The following is an 18111-nucleotide window of genomic DNA, read 5'->3' as shown; positions in this document are numbered from 1 at the left end:
AGGGCAGAAAATCCGAGGAGAGGAGCGAGGGATCAAGAGAAATTTGGAGGCCGCGGCCATGGCCATGGAGGTCACCCAGGTCCTCCTCAACGCGCAATCCGCCGATGGCAGCGTCCGCAAGCTCGCCGAGGACAATCTCCGCCAGTTCCAGGACCAGAATCTCGCCGCCTTCCTCGTCTCGCTCAGCGGCGAGCTCGCCAGCGACGACAAGCCGCCCGAGAGCCGCAAGCTCGCGGGGTTGATCCTCAAGAACAGCCTCGACGCCAAGGACGCCGGGCGGCGCGCGGAGCTAGGGGACCGCTGGCTGCTGCTGGATTCCGCCGCCAGGGCACAGATCAAGGCCGCGCTGGTGGCGACGCTGGCGGCGCCAGTGGCGGAGGCGCGCCACACGGCGGCACAAGTGATTGCAAAGGTGGCGGCGATAGAGCTCCCTCGCCAGGCGTGGCCAGAGCTCATCCCAGGCCTCCTCGCCAACGTCACGTCCTCCATGGGTGTCGCCAATGCCGCCCATCTCAAGGAGGCGACGCTGGAGACTCTGGGCTACGTGTGTGAGGCCATTTCTTCCGAGGTTCTCGCGCAGGATCAAGTAAACTCCGTGCTCACGGCGGTCGTGCAAGGTATGAACTCCTCCGAGGCGAGCAGTGAGGTGAGGCTGGCCGCCACCAACGCGCTCTACAATGCGCTCGACTTCGCGCAGACCAACTTCGACAACACGGTGGAGCGAGACTATATCATGAGGGTGGTCTGCGAGGCAACTTTGTCACCGGATTCTCGAGTCCGCAAGGCCGCGTTTGAGTGCCTGGTTTCGATCGCGTCCACGTACTACGAGAAGCTGGCGCCTTACATGAAGGATGTTTTCGCGATCACTTCCAAGGCTGTCAAGGAGGACGAGGAGTCCGTGGTGCTGCAAGCTCTCGAGTTTTGGAGCTCCATTTGCGACATAGAGATCGAGCTCTTGGACGAGTTCTCGACGACCGGGGATTCGGAGCTGTCCAACTTCCATTTCATCAGGCAGGCTCTGCCTTACCTCGTCCCGATGCTGCTGGAGACGCTGACAAAGCAGGAGGAGGGGCAGGATCAGGACGAGGACGTGTGGAACTTGGCTATGGCGGGAGGGACTTGCTTGGGACTGGTGGCCAAAGCGGTCGGGGATGATATCGTTCCGCTCGTCATGCCTTACGTGCAAGAGAACATCTCGAAGCCCGACTGGCGGTGCCGAGAGGCGGCGACTTACGCGTTTGGATCCATTCTCGAGGGACCCGGACCGGACAAGCTCGCGCCGCTCGTCACCAGCGCTCTACCATTCATGCTCAACGCCATGAAAGACGAGAACAGCCACGTCAAAGACACCACCGCGTGGACGTTGAGCCGGATCTTCGAGTTTCTTCACGGTCCCAGTGTGGATACGTCGGTGGTGAACCAGGCCAACCTCCCGTTGATCCTGTCAGTGCTGCTCGAGAGTATCAAAGACGCACCGAATGTTGCCGAGAAAGTTTGCGGGGCGATCCATGCGGTGGCTGTCGGCTACGACGATTCCTTGACGAGCACCGGTGGCAGCAATCCTCTGTCACCTTTCTTCCAGAACATCGTTCAGGCGCTTCTGGCGGCTGCCGACCGAGAGGATGCGGCGGAGACGAGGCTGAGAATCGCGGCATACGAGACTCTCAACGACGTGGTGAAGTGCTCGTCCGATGACACTGTCGCGGTCGTGGGTCAGCTGGTTCCGGTGATCATGGAGAAGCTCGGGCAGACACTCCAAATGCAGGTACTCTCGGTGGACGATCGTGAGAAGCAGAGCGAGCTCCAAGCCCTGCTTTGCGGGGTTTTGCAAGTGCTCATCCAGAGGCTGAGCTCCAGCGAGCCGACCAAGTACGCGATGGTACAGTTTGCGGACCAGATGATGGGGCTGTTCTTGAGAGTCTTCGCGTGTAGGAGTGCGACGGTTCACGAGGAGGCGATGCTCGCCATCGGGGCACTGGCGGATGCTATCGGAGTGGAGTTCGGGAAGTACATGCAGGAGTTTTACAGATACTTGGAGATGGGACTCCAAAACTTTGAGGAGTACCAGGTGTGCGCCGTGACGGTCGGGGTCGTGGGTGATATATGCCGAGCTCTCGAGGACAAAGTTCTCCCTTTTTGCGACGGGATAATGACGCAGCTGCTCAAGGACCTGGGAAGCAACCAGCTCCACCGCTCCGTCAAGCCGCCAATCTTCTCGTGCTTTGGAGACATTGCGTTGGCCATCGGGGAGAACTTTGAGAAGTACCTGAGCTACGCGATGCCGATGCTCCAGAGCGCTGCGGAGCTCTCGGTCATGCAAGCGGCCGGAGACGATGAGATGCTCGACTACAACAACCAGCTGAGAACAGGGATACTGGAGGCGTACTCGGGGATTTTCCAGGCATTCAAAGGCACCAAGCCGGAGGCGATGATGCCTTACGTAGCTGGCATATTGCAGTTCATCGAGAGTGTGTACCAAGACAAGGAGAGGTACGTTTGCTTGTTTTCTTTTTCTTCTCTTTTCCCAGGATGATGAACCGAAGCTAACTTTTGTTCTTGTGCAGAGATGATGTGGTTCTTAAAGCTGCGGTGGGAGTGATGGGCGATATGGCCGACTGTTTAGCAGGCACCAGCGCACAGTTCTTCCGAAACTCGGCCTTCTACAAGGATTTCCTGGACGAGTGCTTGTCGTCGGATGATCACCGGCTCAAGGAGACCGCGGAGTGGGCTCAGGCGACGATCAATCGCTACATGGTGTAACGCTCGCTCGAGAGGTAACAAGCTTGATCCTTAGACTCCCATCCATCATCGGTCTTCCTCCATATTCATTCATTTCTTTTGAGCTTTCTTCTTCTTCTTCGCTTTCATTGCGCTTCCTTGTAAACTTGAGTCCTCTTCTCCCTCGCCATCTCCATCTTTCTTCCATTTTTTTTTCCTTTGCTTTGGTTCTTTTTTCTTTTTCCACTCTTTGAGCCTTTGGGCTTTTAGAAATTTAGCAGCAGCTCCGGCTCCCGAGTGAGAGAGCAGCAGCGTGAAAAGAGTCAGTTTGAGTGAGGGCAGCGAAGCGTATAATTTTGTCCAATACGTGTTCTCGCTGCCCTCTTTTGTAGGTGAAAGAGGCTCCGAGCGATGGAACCTCACAGAAAAAAGTCAGTGTAATTTTTATTTAAAGAAATTATTATTACACAAAATAAAAACTAATTTTTAACTGCTACAAGAAATAAACTTAACAATATTTATTTGATGTAATACATTTTACTTTTTGCCAAATTCATAATCAATTTACAAACGTTATTGCCGCTTTATTGCCAACACAACAAAAGGATCTAATCATGCTTTTAAAGAAATTTACATTCCATGATTTATAACAGAACCATAAGATTAATTTTCTTTACTAACCATGGTGTTTTAAAAATCTTAATGATGATTATAGAAAGTTCTGGTCGTGCGTTCGAATCCCGTTCCCAGGCAGAGCGGGGGTGCGTTCACGGGTTCGAATCCACTCTGACTCCTTATCATTGCTCCAAAGGGAGGATGAAATAAATACTGTGCCTAGAGGAAGGAGAGACTAGCTAGTACAACAAAGAGGAGGCCTTTGATTTCCCTACGCCCTGTCTGTTCTAGCTAGGAGAATAGCTAAAAGCTCTTGAAACAATCCCCACCACCACCACCGGACTTTTACTCCTCTCATGCTCCAAATCTCTTCTTCTCTTCTTCCAAGTTTCGCTGCTGCTGCTGCTGCTGCTGCTGCTGCTGATCGATGCTTGCTTGCTTGCTTGTTGCTGCTTCATTGATCCATTCAAATCCTTGCGTTTGCTCCAGCTGCTGGCTTAATCTTCCTCTTCTCTACGCAGCCATCACCGCACAGTTGTATATGAAAGTCCCCAGCATGGTCACGTATCGCCACACTGGTCGCTCCTCCTGTTCCTCCTGTGATGTTTGAGCACCACCACCTCGAGCTGGTCTCCAGGCCCAGATCTCGATCCGATCAGGAGCGTCCTGACCACCAATCACGTACAGCTCGCCCTCCATGGCCTTGAACGCTATCCCCCACCCGGAGTTAAAGTCCGCTCTCACCGGAACCTCTCCCAGCGTTCTCCAGTCGTTTCTCATCTTGTTATACACCTTGAGCTCGTTGAGCGCCGTGTCCAGCGCGTAGAGCTGGTTGTCCACCACCGCCACCAGCGGCGGCGCCGTCTGGGACTGCTCGCTCGTCCCAAAGTACATGTTTGGGATCAATCTCCACGTCCCGGTAGCCGGATCGTATTCCTCTCCGCAAGTCAGCTGATCCTGTCCATCCTTGCCACCGATCACGTAGAACTTCCCATCCATGTAGAAACCCGAGCAAAGCCTCCGGCACCTGTTAAGATCCGGGAGTGGCTCCCAAGTCCCGGCCACCGAGTTGTATCTCTCGGCGCTCTTGAGGTTGTCGGTTCCAACCATGCTCGTCCCGCCAGCCACGAAACCATAGTTTCCACAGCTCGCCGACGCGTATAAGCTCCTCGACTGGATCATATCCGGGCCTTTGATCCACTTGTCCTGGACCAGGTCGTAAATCCACACCACGTAGCCTTTGATCTCCATGCCTCGCACCAGCAGCTGTGTTCCGGCCGTGAGAGTCTCCTTGTCGCTCACCTCGAATGCGTAGTCGGACGGGATGGACTGGAGCTGCCGCCATGTCCTCTCCCGGGGATTGAAAGCTCGCCACACTCGCTGGTGGCCATCGCTGAGAATGTACATCCACTGCTCCACGATGCCCAGCTGCTGCCGGGCCTTGTAAATCTCTCCACGCTTGAGCTTGTCGTAGAACTTGCGGCTAACTGTGAAGTACTGCCAGTACGTTGATCTGGGCAGCCTCGCCAGGCACAGCAGCGCTAGATCGTCCGTCAAACCTGGAATAAGCTCTTGCTCCTCGTCGTGTTCTTCGTCTTCCAGAGGATCTCCATTCTCGAATCCACTGCTGCTGGTGCTAGTGTGATGGTAGCCATTCAACCTGGCGCGCTTAGGTCGGTCGTGGAATCCATTCTTCTTCCCATTCTTGGGCCGCCCGTTCTGTGGATGCTGCAAGGAAAGGCGCAGACCATTGGCGAGATGATCCCTATTCTCGGATCCTGCGTGATCACGGTAGGCCATCTCCATCCCCTTGCTGCAGCCGCTCCCATCACAGTAATCCATGCCGCAGCGACGACGACGGCGACGACGCGGCAAAGATTCCAGCTCCTCCCATGCCCAATCTACGCGGCCGCTGGAGCTAGCAATGCCCGCGCAGCCGTCGAGAATTTCTTGTCCTCCGCGCCATAGCCCGCGCGCCGCGCATCAATCGCCGGCAGATCTAGGCGAATCCACCGGACAAGAAGCGCGATTCATGCCTAGATCTAGATCGCTCCGCAAGAAATCCAGCTAACCCTAGCGCGCGCTCCCAGCGAAGACGACGAAACCAACGAAACGAACCCTTGCTTGAATGAGGAGAGATGCTCCTCTCGCCTGTGTGGTCATTGGGCCTAGGTCCGGCACTGGCTTCGGCGCCACACCAACCGCCGAGCCAGTAGCCGAGCCAGCGCCGAGCCACCGTGGCGGTCATGACGTGACGGGCGTCGACGGGTGTCCGTTCCGTCGCGGGACTCAATCATTTTGGTCAACCCCCCAGACCGCATATTCCGCGTTTACCGTCAAAAACTTAAATATCTCCGTTTCCCGCCCTGTGTTTAGGGTTCTTCTTTTTTTTTTTAGGGTTCTTCGCTGCGAGATTTATTTCTTCGCAGCGTTCCTCAGGCTCCGGATCGTCATCACAAGCTCCTCGCGCTCCGCCTCCACCTGCGCGAATCGGAGGCTCATGCTCAGGTACCTCTCGCGCATCTCGCCGAGCTCGGTTTCCAGATCGCTACTCTTGCGCTTGTATCCCAGCAGGCTGCTCACGACATGATCGACGTCTCCCAGATTCTGGAGCGCCGCGGCATGGACGTTCTGCTGTGTCGCGAATGCGCTGCAATGAATGGGTAAAAATCGACCAACTCTCGAAAAGCTTCTAACCTGCGGAGTTGTTCTTTGTACATGGTGTTGGATTCCAGAGCTTCTGCGAGCTCTGTCTCGAGGCTTGCTACTCTCTCCAGTGTGCTTCCCCACTTGGAGCTCTCTTTGAATCTAGTGAGCTTCTCTTGGAGCTGAGCGTTCACCTGGAATGATCGATAGCAAAGTAAGTTTTTCTCGCCCAGAGAATTGATGTCCACTTGCCTGCTGCATTCTCTGGAGCTCCTTTTGTAGTAGCTCCTGCGAGCTTGGAAAGTTGGCCTCCTGCATGAAACTTCCATTAGAAACTGGAGAGTTTTTTGTTTTGCCTCAACCTCATCTTTTTGTTGTTGCTGTTGCTGTTCGTCGGTTTTCTTGATCGAGTTGGAATTAACTTCCTTTTGCCTTGCAGCAACCTCTCGTTTCAAGCTCTCGGATTCAGCAGCCTTTAGCTTCAGCTCCACCTGTTCCAATCCAGTTATAGAGCTTGAACGACGCGAAAGGACAGACATCCAAAGAAGAGAACATAGAGGACGACATTGGAAAACTGAGTAAAACTGGACCAACTAGAAACTGAGAAACTTGGACGAAAGATCGGAAACTTAGAGGGAAAGAAATTGGTACCTCGAGGGACTTGATCTTATCTCGAAGAAGGATAAGCTCCTGGCCTTCTCGTGTTCCAACCTTAACATTGCACTTCGATAATGATCTTGCAAGGACGCCATTACTTCCAGGTGCTATCTTACCGTTTTCGTCTCCGCCACCTCTCCGCTTCTTCACATCAGCTTCCAGGCACTCGACCCGTCTTCTCAGCTCTTCTCTTTCGGCGTCTTGCTCGGTCATCTTTTGCTTCATCTCGCTGTTTTGACGCCGAAGTTTGATGGACTCACATCTCTGCTCCACTTCCAGAGCCCGGCTGGCCGACTGCTCCGCCTGGAGCCTCGAGACACGGTCGTCCACCGCCGCTTTCGACTGCCTGAGCTGCTCCATCTCGGACACCGTCTCAGATAGCTCCGAAACTTTGGCGTCGAGAGAGGATTTCTCGTCCAGAAGGCTGATCTTCTCTTGGCTGAGAGTGTGGAGGCTGGTCTCTAGCTCGGACTTGGCGCTCTGGAGGCCTGCTACTGCTTCCCTGTGCTGCTCGAGCTGGTCGGAGATTTCGATATACTTGGCCCGTAGCTCCGAGTTTTCTCGCTCCAACTTCTGGATTTGACTTTCGAGAGCTGCTTTCTCCGCTGCTAGAGTCCGAGCACTAGCCTCGAGCTGAGCAATCCTTGCAGCCGATTTCTCGAGCTCGGAGGTAACTTCCATTTCTCGTTTCCTCGACGTGCTTAGAACCTCTCTAACAGTTTCTTCGTGTTCTCTATTCAGGGAATCGGCCTGTGCTTCCGCCACTTCCAGCCTCTCCTCAAGCTCTGTCCTGGCGTCCTCCCACTCAAGCTTCTCAGCACGAAGCTCCGATGCCTCGATCAAGGCCTGCGAAGCCAGATGCTCCTTCTCGTCGCATGTAGCGTCCATTTGATCCGTCAACCTCTGGAGCTCGGCTTGGAGCCGCTCCACGGCAACCGACCTGTCCAACTGTGCTCTCTCATCGATTCTCCTCGACTTCTCTTCCGCCTCAGCCTTGGACTTCGCCATCTTTCGAAGCTCCTCGTTTAGTCTCCCCAGCTCGGCTTCCACTTCCACCACCTTGCCTTCAGCAGATTTTCTCGCCACTACACACTCCTCGTAGCTCTTCCTCGCAGTGGCCAGCTTCTCCTCCATCTCTCGGACCTCTCCTTCACGAGCCTCTTTCAGTTCTCTCATCTCCTCAAGCTGATTCTCGAGCCCCTTACGTGCATGGACTTGAGAGTCCCTCTCTTCCAGCGCCTGAGCCAGCTCCACCTCGAAGCCATGAACCTTAAACTCGTACTCCTTGTTCGTCTGCTCCTGTGATTCCTGTAGCTTGCTTCTCTCTTTCTCGAGCTCCTTCACCCGGTTCTCGCTCGCAAAGCTTTGCATCCGGTACGTCTCTCTCTCCTCGGTCACGAAGTTTAGCTGCGCCTCGAGCCCCGCAATCCTCTCCGTCAGCTGCCAGTTCTCGTCCTCCAAGTGGCTTAGGTGCTTCTCCAGGCTCGCCTTTGCGCTTCCAAACTCCGCCACCCTCTTCTCCAACGTGCTCCTCGCTGAGAGCTCCACCTCGAGCAGCGCATTCGACTCCGCCAGCTCTCCCAGTATCCCATCGAGCTTCTCCTTCAAGAACTTGTTGTCGTCCTGTCCGGTGTGGAGCATCCTTCCAAGCTCGAACCTTTCAAGCTCCAGGCCGTCAACTCTCGTCTCCAGCTCCTGCTTCTTGAGCTCCACAGCCTCGAGCTCCCTCTTGGTCGACGAAAGCTGGAGCTCCAGATCGACGATGCGCGAAGTGCTCAGTATCTCCCGGCTCTGGAGCTCCTGGATCCTGCTCTCAAGCTCGCTGTTGGACGCCTCCAGCATCACGATCTTCGACTCCATATCACTGACCTTCGCAGCTTTGGATCTCAAGAGCTGCGTCTTCTCCCCCAGATCCGACTCATACTTTCGAGCTAGAGATCGCGACTTCAAGTTCTCGCTCTCCAAGTCCGCGAGCCTGTAAGCTAGATCGGTCTTGGCCACCTCGAGGCTGTTTAGAGCCGCCTCGACTTCGTCCTTCCTCTTGCGGTTCTCGGAGTTTTCCTTCTTCACAGTCTCGAGCTCGGTCTGGAGATCCGCCACCAGCCCGAAAGTCATGGAGTACTTCTCGTGCATCTCGTCTGCTCGCTCCTTGAGCCGGAGCTCTCGGCCCGAGAAGGCCTCTCGATCCATGGCGTGCATGGCTCTCGACGCCTTGAGATCCGACTTGAGAGCTTGGATCTCCTCGAGCGAGCTCTTGAGCCGGGCTTCCAGGTCGGCCTTGGCGGACTTAAACTCCTTGCACAACGACTCGAGCTGTGCGAGCTTGTCATTCGTGTTCTGGTGTTCTCTCCGGAACTTCTCGAGCCTCTCCTCCATGTCCGTCATCCCAAGGTAGTCCGACTCTCCAGAAAATCGCGAGAGCTCCTTGTTGGCGATGTTGAGCTTGAAGATCAAGTCCATGTTCTCGTCCGTCAGCTCTTTGATATCCAACTCGAGCTCCTCCACTTCTTTCTTGAGGCCTGCGAGCTCGTTTGGATCGATGAGATTGCTGGCTGCTTGAATCGCCTCCAGGCTCGCCAACTTTTGTTGCAACGAGTTCAGCTCTTCCTCTCTGTCTTGAACTTTCTGTGAGAGAACTCGCTCCACCTCTCCCATCGTCTGCTCCTGATCGACCAAAGAGTTTTGGAGCTCTATGTTCTTCACGGACATGTCTTCCATCTTCTTCCTCTCGTCTGCCAGCGTCTCTTCCAGCTCTCTCACCGTCGACGAGAGCTTCTCCTTCTCTTCCTGGATCTTCTCCAGCCGTGTGTCGAGATTTTCCTTGGATTCCTTCTCGTACGCCAAAACTTGCTGGAGCTCTTTGATGATATGCTTGCAGTCTTCAAGTTCGAGCTTCAAGCTGGCTTGCTGCTCGTCCAGGCCCTGCTTTTCTACTCTGAATCGCTGCATGTCTTCTTGTAAGCTGTCGAGAGCCGAGCTCTTCTCTTCTCTTGTAGCTATACTTTCGTCAAGTTGGCGCTTCAGGGAGCTTACCTCCTCTCTCAAACCATCCCTTTCACCCGTGAGAACAGTGAATTCCTCCTCTCTCGCGGATGCACGGCTTTCTTGATCGAGAAGTTGCTGCTTGAGCTTCTCTAGCTCTTCTTCCAACTTTGACACCCCTTCATCGACATTGCCAGGAGCTTTGTTATCTCCAGAGAGCCGCGCTACTGTTGCGGATGGCAAACTCGTCCTCGCCGCCGGTTTTAAAGGAGTAGCAAGCGACTTGATCGACTCAGTGCTTGCTCTAAGTCTTCCAGTTCGCTCCAGCCTCGAGTTAAAGCTGCCGGTGTTTGCCGTGCTTGCCGGGGACGGCACTTCCGGGGAGTTGTAAAAGTTCTTGCCGCTTCCATTTGCCACCGGAGTTGAGACATCCGAAGAGTCGGAGTTATACCTCGAAAGGACCTTGTCCTGTAAGAGAGAGAAAAAAATAATTCATATCAACCTTTTTTTCTGGGTGGAAGTTCTACTCACTCTACTTGGCGTGGGAGGAGGGAGATTCGTTGACGAGCTAACACTGGAATCATCCTCATCTTCCGAGAGTTGGTCGTTTAGTTCGGCTGTAACTTCCTTCGGTTGCTCAACTTCGCCACTGTCATTGACGTGAAAGAAAGTCAGTGATCTCTCATTGAAAAAATCTTGCTAGCGAGCGCGTAGTACCTGTTTGTGCTCGGGCTGTCTGCCGACGTGAGGCATTGAAGCTTGATCTGTGAGAAGTGGGGTGAGAATCGAACAAATAAAAGAAATGGTACGACGTGAGCGGAAACTTTAATTAGAATCGGAAAGAAACTTACGTGCAAAACAGTGCCTGTGGAACAGCTCTTGAGTGGGAAAGCATACGATGCTGCTGAAGTGACCGAGACATAATCCGCTAAGTTGAGCGTGATCTCTCCTAGAACCCGTGTAGGACTCTACAAAAGGAAAAAGAAGATCACCGCAAGCATTAGAATGAACAAGCAGAGATCATACAGATCTAGCATAGAAACTTTGATCCATCACCAAGAAAACGATCATAGAAATCACGACAAGAATTACCACCACGAACACAATCATGATCTAACAAAGATAGAACGCATTCATGCAAGAAAAGAGGCCGCCATAAAGACGAACACGGAAACTTCACACTCACGAAGAAAAAAGAAGCAAAGCACGCCAACAAAAGAAGGAAAAAGAGAGCAAGAGAAAGAAATTTACCATTCCAAGGACGAACTTGTAGAGCTTGGCCTCGTAAGAATTCGTGCGCGTCTCGTGAACAAGCCTGGTGGATTCGATGATGGCGTCGGGCCATCGGCAAGCCCCACTCTGCGCCACGGATTTGGCAGTCTTGGCAGTCGTCTTGCCAGTTTCGATGGATTCCAGCGACACGTAGAGCTTCTCCCATCCAGAATGCGGTACCTGGAAGGAAGGAAATCATCCAATCACTCACCAATAATCCAATCCCAAGAACTAGCAAAGACGAGAGAAATCTCCACTCCAGTGATGATCCAATCACTCAATCATACCCGAGTGGCGTGGAAGACGAACTTGAATTCGATCCTCTCGCGAAATTTCTCGGGCTTCTTCTTCCCCGCCTTGCCGCTCATCCTGGCACTGAGCAAAGCCCTCTTTCGTCGTCGAGAATCTTGGCGAACGGGAGCTACATTGTCCGCGGGAGCGCCAGATCTAGCAGCGCGAAGACCCTAATTCCCTGGCAAGGCCCCGCCGATGGAAATGTGGCCTCGCCACGATCAAGAACCCAGGCACGGAGCGCAAGAAAAAAATCTCCGGCGCGTGTGAAAGAATCTCTCGATCATGGAATCCCTTCGCCTGTTACAACAATGCCAGTGCCAGTGCCAAGGAATCCCCCTCTAGCTGCGCGCTAGCTTAGGAAATCTAGCTGGAGGAGCTCGATCGAAGCAGTGACGAAGAACCCTAACACTTCATAGCTTTGTTTTGTTCCTAGCTCAAAGGAGCTCTGTTGTGCCATTGCTGTCCTCCACTCCAAAATCCGGGAGATGGGCGCTCGCCTCTCTGCGAAATCCCGCAGACCCATTACAGCTCTGTGGTTTCCTGGCGCTCTCTCGCGACACCCGGCCAGATTCTCGGCAGAGCCCTTTTTTATTCTTCTCTCTTTCTTCCCCGAGCTTGCAATTCCCTACGATCTTTGGAGTGAAGCAAACGCTGGCCCTGGTTGGTCTAGCAAATCAATCACCCTGGATGGATAGATCGCCCATCGATCAATCCATCTATGAATGCTGCTTGCCACGGCGCGAGAGAGAAAGGGAGAAACACGAAAGGGGCTTTGCGCTCGCTCGCATTCTTTCTCGCAATTTGGCAGTCTTTGCATTGAATGAGACGAGACACCAGCCAAATTTTACGCTATCGATCGATCGATTCCTCCCGGTTGGTGGATTAGCGAGAAAAAGAGAGTGAAAAGGAGGAAGAACAGCGCTGTAGCAGCAATCGCTTTCGCTGCTACTCCTTACAAAATTTCGTCGCTGGGCTGTCCAGTGTTTACCCCCACAATGCCAAATTTTCCTCGCTCCTCTGTTAACTCCCAGTCTGGAGAACTCCTTTTCACGGATTAAACTCGTGTTCTTCGCAATGTTTACATTTACCCCGTGTCGGCACCACACAAATTTTAATCCCCAATCATCTGGAGAGCCTTTGTCTCCTAGCAGCAGTACCAAATTTCCTCTTTTTCTTTTTCTTTAGAAAAAGAAGAAAATATTCGAAAAGAATCTCTCCGATTCATTTAACGAATCGCTGCAAAAAAAAAAAAAAAAAGGAAAAGCGGTCTTCGAGGGAAAAATCTGGTGGAAGAGTGAAGGAACCATACGAGTATGATTGTCAAATTCGTTGCCTGCTGGTTTGGTGTTTGATCCAAAGACCAGCAAACATTTCTTCACTTGTTTATAGCTCTCACAGCTCACGGTGATGATTCATGGTTTCTTTCTTATTTCCTGCGATTAAAAATTCGCACCAACGTTACTATCAAAACTTTCGTTTGAGGGGTCAAAGCAAACAAGCATGAGGCCATACATCTCAACACCCCGACGGTAACGCTACCCCAGTATGAAACGAGAAAGACTGAAAGAGAAGAGATAGCGAGAGCTGCGATGGCTACGTCTCTCTAAAGTCACGAGGAAAGACGACTATAACAAAAATAAATGGGAGATATCGTAACGAAGAGGACGCAGAGAGGCTTCCAAACAAATCCACTGAAACCACTAAACCATCATCCCGGCCTAGCTAGCTCCGGACCTGATCGATCGATCACAAAGAAGCAAAGCCAAGCAAAGTTTCTAGGACACGGACGGGCACACGCAATGCAGCACTCAGCTTTCACTCACGCCTGCCATGGAATCCATGCATTTCAACAACCTCAGAAGCTTCAAGTCGGTTTTCTTAAAGCCAACGAGCTCATGAGCGGCCTGAGAGTAAGATCTGACGCTACCTATCCAACTACGAGCGGAACAAACCACACGAATCCATGAATACCATACACACCTGAGTGTACAAACCCAGAAATATATAAAAAAAAAAAACTTACCAAACGAGAGGCATATCTGTGCAGGCAAGGCAAGAACTAGTAACTCCATCACGATCCATCACGAACAAAAATCAAACGAGCTAAGAAAAGAGGGGAAAAAAGGATCTCTCGCTAACTTGCAAATCAAGCATCTACCTGAAGCAAGACACATAAAAAACAGCACAACCTACACGAATCCATAAAATACACACCTGAGAGTACAAGCCCAGGAAAAAGAAAAAGAAGAAAACACTTACAAGGCAAAAACTAATCGCTCCATCACAAACAAAACTCAAACACCACTAAGCTATGAAAAGAGGGGAAAAAAGAAGAATCTCTTGCTAACTTGCAAAATAATCCAAGCCTAGGCACAAAAGGAGCCTCAAACGAATATAAAAATTCAAGCAACACAAGCGCGAGAAGATTGATGCGAAGAATCGAGCGTACCTGATCGAAATATCACGCCGGAGTAGCAGCATTTGGCGTCGGCTTTGGAGGAGGCGGCGGAGGCGGCGTCTGCGATCAGCAAAATCCCGACTAGAACCAGCTAAAATCGACTAGAAATTTCTTACTCTTGTGAGCGCCAATCCAGCAATCGCGATGACGCAGCCGGCGGTGCCAAGCATGAGCTGCGTCTTGTTCACCATTGCTCCTCTCCCTCGCCTAGAACCCTAAACCAGGGTTTATCTCTAAACATCAGGTTTAGCAAGCTATTACCACGTGGACGGCCGAGATTTCTCGGCGCCAAATTCTCGAAGTTTAAATTGTGCCTTACAACTGCCCTATATTTCGAGCATTTTCATCTCCTGGGGAGGGGAGACGAAGCAGCGGCGGCGGGCGAGCGCCTCATCGATCGACGCGTTGGAATGCTAGATCATTCGATCGCCAGGTATAGGCGGCTATAAAACCCTAGGCTGCCGGCGCGAGATCTGGCGAGCAGGGTTCTCGACATTCGGCGTTGTGAATTGTGAGTATCGCGGGTCGGAATAAGCAGGGATTCTCGCCATGGCGGGGCTGATCTACAGTTTTGTGTCGAGAGGCAATGTGGTTCTGGCGGAGTTCACGGCATTCTCTGGAAATTTTAGCACCATCGCTGTCCAGTGCCTCCAGAAGCTCCCCGCCAACAACAACAGATTCACCTATACTTGCGATCGTCATACTTTCAATTACTTGATTGAGGAGGGATTCAGTAAGTAGCATTTTCTCCATTCTTCTTTAGCTCATGGGTTTTTCCTTTGCAGCTTATATGGTTGTAGCAGACGAGGACTATGGGAGACAAGTACCTTTCGCGTTTCTTGAACGGGTTAAGGAAGACTTTAGGCGAAGATATGTTGGAGGAAGAGCGGAGACTGCCGTTGCTCACAGTTTGGACAGAGAATTTGGGTAACATGAACTCTTACATGGCTTGCTCAATCTGTACCTTGTGTTTTAGGCCCAAGCTCAAAGAACACATGGAATACTGCGCAGATCATCCAGAAGAAATGAACAAGATTGCCAGAATCAAACAGCAGGTTTCCGAAGTGAAAGGGATCATGATGGATAACATTGAAAAGGTGCACTATAGAGTTTCTAAAAGAAATTCGGTTCTTCAACTTTGGTTTTCCAGGTGCTCGAGAGGGGGGAGAAAATCGAGCTTCTGGTTGATAAGACGGAAAACCTACGGTTTCAGGTACAGTGCTTTGTAACGTAAGAACGAAAATCAGTGTAACGCTACCTTCGATGGCAAACTGCAGGCCGACAACTTCCAACGGCAAGGCAGGCAGCTAAGGCGCAAGATGTGGCTGCAGAATATGAAAATGAAGCTCATAGTTCTTGCGATTGTCCTTTTCGTCATCGTAGTCATATGGCTTGCAATATGCCATGGGTTCAGCTGTAAGTAGGTGAAACTTGGTCAATCACAGGTTTGGCTGGTAGTATACAGAGAGTTTTAGATTAGTTTCTCGACCAGGCTGAGCAAGTTTCGTGATGAGACTTTCAGGATCGAGACATGTACAGTCTTTGATCAGCATGGAGGTGGGAGAGAGCCACATAAGCAGAATGATCGAAGGGATCCAGCTGCAGAACACGTCTGGCTGCCTCGGATCCTCGTTCTTTGTCGTGGTGAGTTCTGCAAGCACCAAGAAACGCCATCCGAACGGATTGGTCGGGTGGAAACGGCATGGATGTGGTAACTTTCTCGGCTATATCAAGACGCCCAGCTCTGCCCAGCAGATCGATCAAACACGAGTAATGCTGCGAATTGCACGTAAGTTGGTAGTCACATTTCATCCCTGCAAAGTACTGACAACCTTGACTGACCAGGCCACCGTGAGCACAAGCAGACAACACGGCATTCAACGTGATTCCATCGGGCTTGAAGCCACCGTCCTGCTGCATTTCCCAGAAGAGCTTCAGTGCTCTCTCAGAATTGCCGTTCTGAGCGTTTGCCGCAATGTAAACGTTACACAGCACCAGGTTCTTCACTGCCACAGCATTATAGGCCCGCTTCGCCTGCTTCAGGTTGCCACAACCACTGTACATCTCAACCAAAGCAGCAGCAACGTCCACCTCACTCTGGAATCCAGAAGCCACAATCTGGGAATGAATCCAAAGGCCGTCGCTTAGGCTCCTACAGGAACTTAACAGCTCCAGGAACGTTACTTGGTTGGCACGAACTCCAGAATGAAGCAATCTCCGGAAAACTACCAGAGCGTCTTGGAACTGAGCTCGCTGGGAGAAGGCCGCAATCAGAGCAGTACAGGAAATAACATCCGGAGAGCTGATAGAGCGGAACACTCTTCTCGCTCCTTCAACGTCACCACACTTTCCATAGAAGCTGACGAGCGCATTCGTGACTTGGAGGCTCGACTGGTAGCCGCTCTCAGCAATGCAATTCAAGACGAGCTGGTAAAACGGAGGAACTGGAGGATCGACAAGGTTTTTCTCCATGGAGCTAAGGATCGACAAAAAGGTGGCTCTGTCCGGTCTCCTCCCTTCGGCCATCATCTCCATGAACAGCGACGCCACTCGAGGAGCTTCTCCTTCCTCCGCAGCAGCGTTGATCATCACGTTCCAAGAGATTTCATCTCTCTCAGCCATGGAGTGGAAGACTCTCGCCGCTGCAGCAAGATCACCGCACCGAGCAAGCATTCCAACGCAGGCATTGGCAACAACAGTCACCGCTCCAAATCCGGACCCGACGATCTGCTCGTGGATCAACTTCGCAGCACGAAGATCTTTACTACCAGAGAAGAGCACTAGCGTCGAGCTAAAGGTGATCTCGTTTGGCCTCACACCTTCCAGCTGCATCGATCGAAACAACCGCATTGCCTCGGCAAGCTCCCCCAACCTGGCATACGATGCGATCATCACAGTCCAGGACACAACGTTTCTTTCGGGCATCCTCTCGAAGACTTTCCAGCAGCTTCGAAGATCCAGCCTCTTGCTATACATGCTCATCAGCGCGTTGGCAACGATTAGCTCCTGTTCCAGGCCACTCTCGACGATCCATCCGTGGACGCAAGTTGCCAGTTCCTGCGATTCATCTAGAGCGAGAGCCCCCAGCATCGCGACGAAGCTCACGGCGTCCGGGATCACTCCCTCAAGCAGCAGGCAGTGGAAGAGATAGATGGCCTGGTGGAAATCTCCGGAGTGGACGTAAGCGCTGATGATCGCGGTCCAGGCAAGCTTGCCTCGAGCCGGCATTGCGTCGAGCACCCTGCGAGCGTCGGCGAGGCTGCCGCATTTGAGATACATCTGGACGAGCTGGTTTCCAAGGTGGTGGTCGCGATCCAGCCCGGAGCTGACGATCCGCGAGTGGATCATCCGGGCGGTGGCGAGATCTCGCGTGGTGGAGCTGCATTCTCGCATGAGATTCGCGAGGAGTGATCGAGGGGGAAGAACTTTTGGTGGAGATGGGAGTGAATCGCTACTAAAGAAGGCCTTGAAGAGGAAGTGGGTGTTTCCAAGAGAGTTCTTTCTCATGGTTTGCTGGAGTGAAAGTTATACCAAACACTCCATGGAATGAAAATACAAAACTAATTAGAGACATGAAACCATTGTTTAGAATTCAGAAACACAAGTTGCAATGGGTAGCAGGAGCTCCGGCAGGGAGACTGACAATGTACCAACTGCTCCAGTATCCTTCAAAAACTTGGGAATCTCCAAGAGTATTATCATGGTGACTGATCTCACCCCATGCGCGGCGCGGCAGTATGAAACAGACACAGATGGATCCGTCGCAAAGTAAAACACACCGTACCTGGTTTTCGCAGGATCCAGACCAAACTGTAAAATGGACGAAAGATTCTCCGTGGGGCTCCCGTGGCAGCAAACATCAAGTCTACGAAGCCCGCCACCTTGATCTCTGAGAGCCTTGCAGAACTGGAGGTAGCGTCCATGGCTACTCCTGGGACCAGCCTGCAGAAACGGATTCGGAGTAACACTCTGTATCCTTGGAAACTGTCTTGCAACTCCGGCACGATGCTCTGCATGAAATCCGCATCCAAAAGCTTGTCCAGAAGCAAAACAGCATCATCTGACACACTGCTACCGACCATCTCGGCTGTCACTACGATCTTGACAGGCCGCTTGAAACCAGTTCTCGTGTTGATCTGTTCCATGCTGCCAAAGTCAATGCGGTATGAATCTCCTGAAGGGTGCCGGATTTCTTCGCAGCCATGATCTTTGAAGATAAGTCGGAATTATATTCCTGCCAACGGATCATATATTTAGGAAGGTCATCTTTGATGCCTTGAAAGATCAGCCAGAAGATACTATAAGATTTTGATCATTTTTCACAATCAGCATATTCTATCATTTAGGGTATTATTCTGTTAGGGCTCCGGCACTAACGCACTCTTCACTATTGACTCGACTCCAAAGCAATAATCCTCATTCCCTTTGTAGAACGCAAAGAATTTTCTTGCGTCTAAAATGCACGTGCC

The 18111-nt window shown here is 52.0% G+C and overlaps 5 protein-coding genes across 6 annotated transcripts; 2 read left to right on the top strand and 3 right to left on the bottom strand.

Annotated features, from left to right (window-relative positions):
• LOC9660415 (importin subunit beta-1) lies at nucleotides 1–3208 on the top strand. Its single transcript, XM_002986672.2, has 2 exons — nucleotides 1–2490; nucleotides 2565–3208. Exons 1-2 carry the CDS (start codon nucleotides 59–61, stop codon nucleotides 2758–2760), a joined length of 2628 nt encoding a protein of 875 aa, XP_002986718.1. The 5' UTR covers nucleotides 1–58; the 3' UTR covers nucleotides 2761–3208.
• A 284-nt stretch (nucleotides 3209–3492) lies between these two features.
• On the bottom strand, nucleotides 3493–5545 carry LOC9660414 (F-box/kelch-repeat protein At5g60570). Its single transcript, XM_002986613.2, has one exon. The coding sequence runs from the start codon at nucleotides 5173–5175 to the stop codon at nucleotides 3847–3849; it is 1329 nt and encodes a 442-aa protein (XP_002986659.2). The 5' UTR covers nucleotides 5176–5545; the 3' UTR covers nucleotides 3493–3846.
• Nucleotides 5546–5717: 172 nt separating this feature from the next.
• Nucleotides 5718–13844, bottom strand: LOC9662563 (myosin-10). 2 transcript variants are annotated; one of them, XM_024660534.1, is made up of 12 exons: nucleotides 13759–13844; nucleotides 13634–13702; nucleotides 11178–12617; nucleotides 10870–11070; nucleotides 10470–10586; nucleotides 10336–10382; nucleotides 10150–10267; nucleotides 6631–10086; nucleotides 6342–6470; nucleotides 6232–6291; nucleotides 6031–6173; nucleotides 5718–5983 (listed from the first exon to the last, which is right to left on the bottom strand). In XM_024660534.1, the coding sequence occupies exons 3-12, from the start codon at nucleotides 11256–11258 to the stop codon at nucleotides 5749–5751; spliced, it is 4587 nt and encodes a 1528-aa protein (XP_024516302.1). In that variant the 5' UTR covers nucleotides 11259–12617; nucleotides 13634–13702; nucleotides 13759–13844; the 3' UTR covers nucleotides 5718–5748. The 2 variants fall into 2 exon arrangements, with proteins under 2 accessions (XP_024516302.1, XP_024516303.1); XM_024660535.1 differs by lacking the exons at nucleotides 5718–5983; nucleotides 6031–6173; nucleotides 6232–6291 and having other exon boundaries at nucleotides 6355–6470; nucleotides 6631–6690; nucleotides 6753–10086.
• Nucleotides 13845–14005: 161 nt separating this feature from the next.
• On the top strand, nucleotides 14006–15102 carry LOC9660413 (vesicle-associated membrane protein 721). The gene is made up of 5 exons (XM_002986671.2): nucleotides 14006–14375; nucleotides 14428–14569; nucleotides 14619–14739; nucleotides 14793–14855; nucleotides 14920–15102. The coding sequence occupies exons 1-5, from the start codon at nucleotides 14192–14194 to the stop codon at nucleotides 15064–15066; spliced, it is 657 nt and encodes a 218-aa protein (XP_002986717.1). The 5' UTR covers nucleotides 14006–14191; the 3' UTR covers nucleotides 15067–15102.
• Nucleotides 15103–15160: 58 nt separating this feature from the next.
• On the bottom strand, nucleotides 15161–17787 carry LOC9660412 (pentatricopeptide repeat-containing protein At5g27110). Its single transcript, XM_002986611.2, has 2 exons — nucleotides 17422–17787; nucleotides 15161–17155 (listed from the first exon to the last, which is right to left on the bottom strand). Exons 1-2 carry the CDS (start codon nucleotides 17785–17787, stop codon nucleotides 15161–15163), a joined length of 2361 nt encoding a protein of 786 aa, XP_002986657.2.
• Nucleotides 17788–18111: the final 324 nt, after the last annotated feature.

This window comes from Selaginella moellendorffii, unplaced genomic scaffold (genome assembly GCF_000143415.4).
Source record: "Selaginella moellendorffii unplaced genomic scaffold, v1.0 SELMOscaffold_75, whole genome shotgun sequence".
In the NCBI taxonomy this organism is placed as follows: domain Eukaryota; kingdom Viridiplantae; phylum Streptophyta; class Lycopodiopsida; order Selaginellales; family Selaginellaceae; genus Selaginella; species Selaginella moellendorffii.
This window is presented reverse-complemented; position numbering and strand designations above follow the sequence as displayed.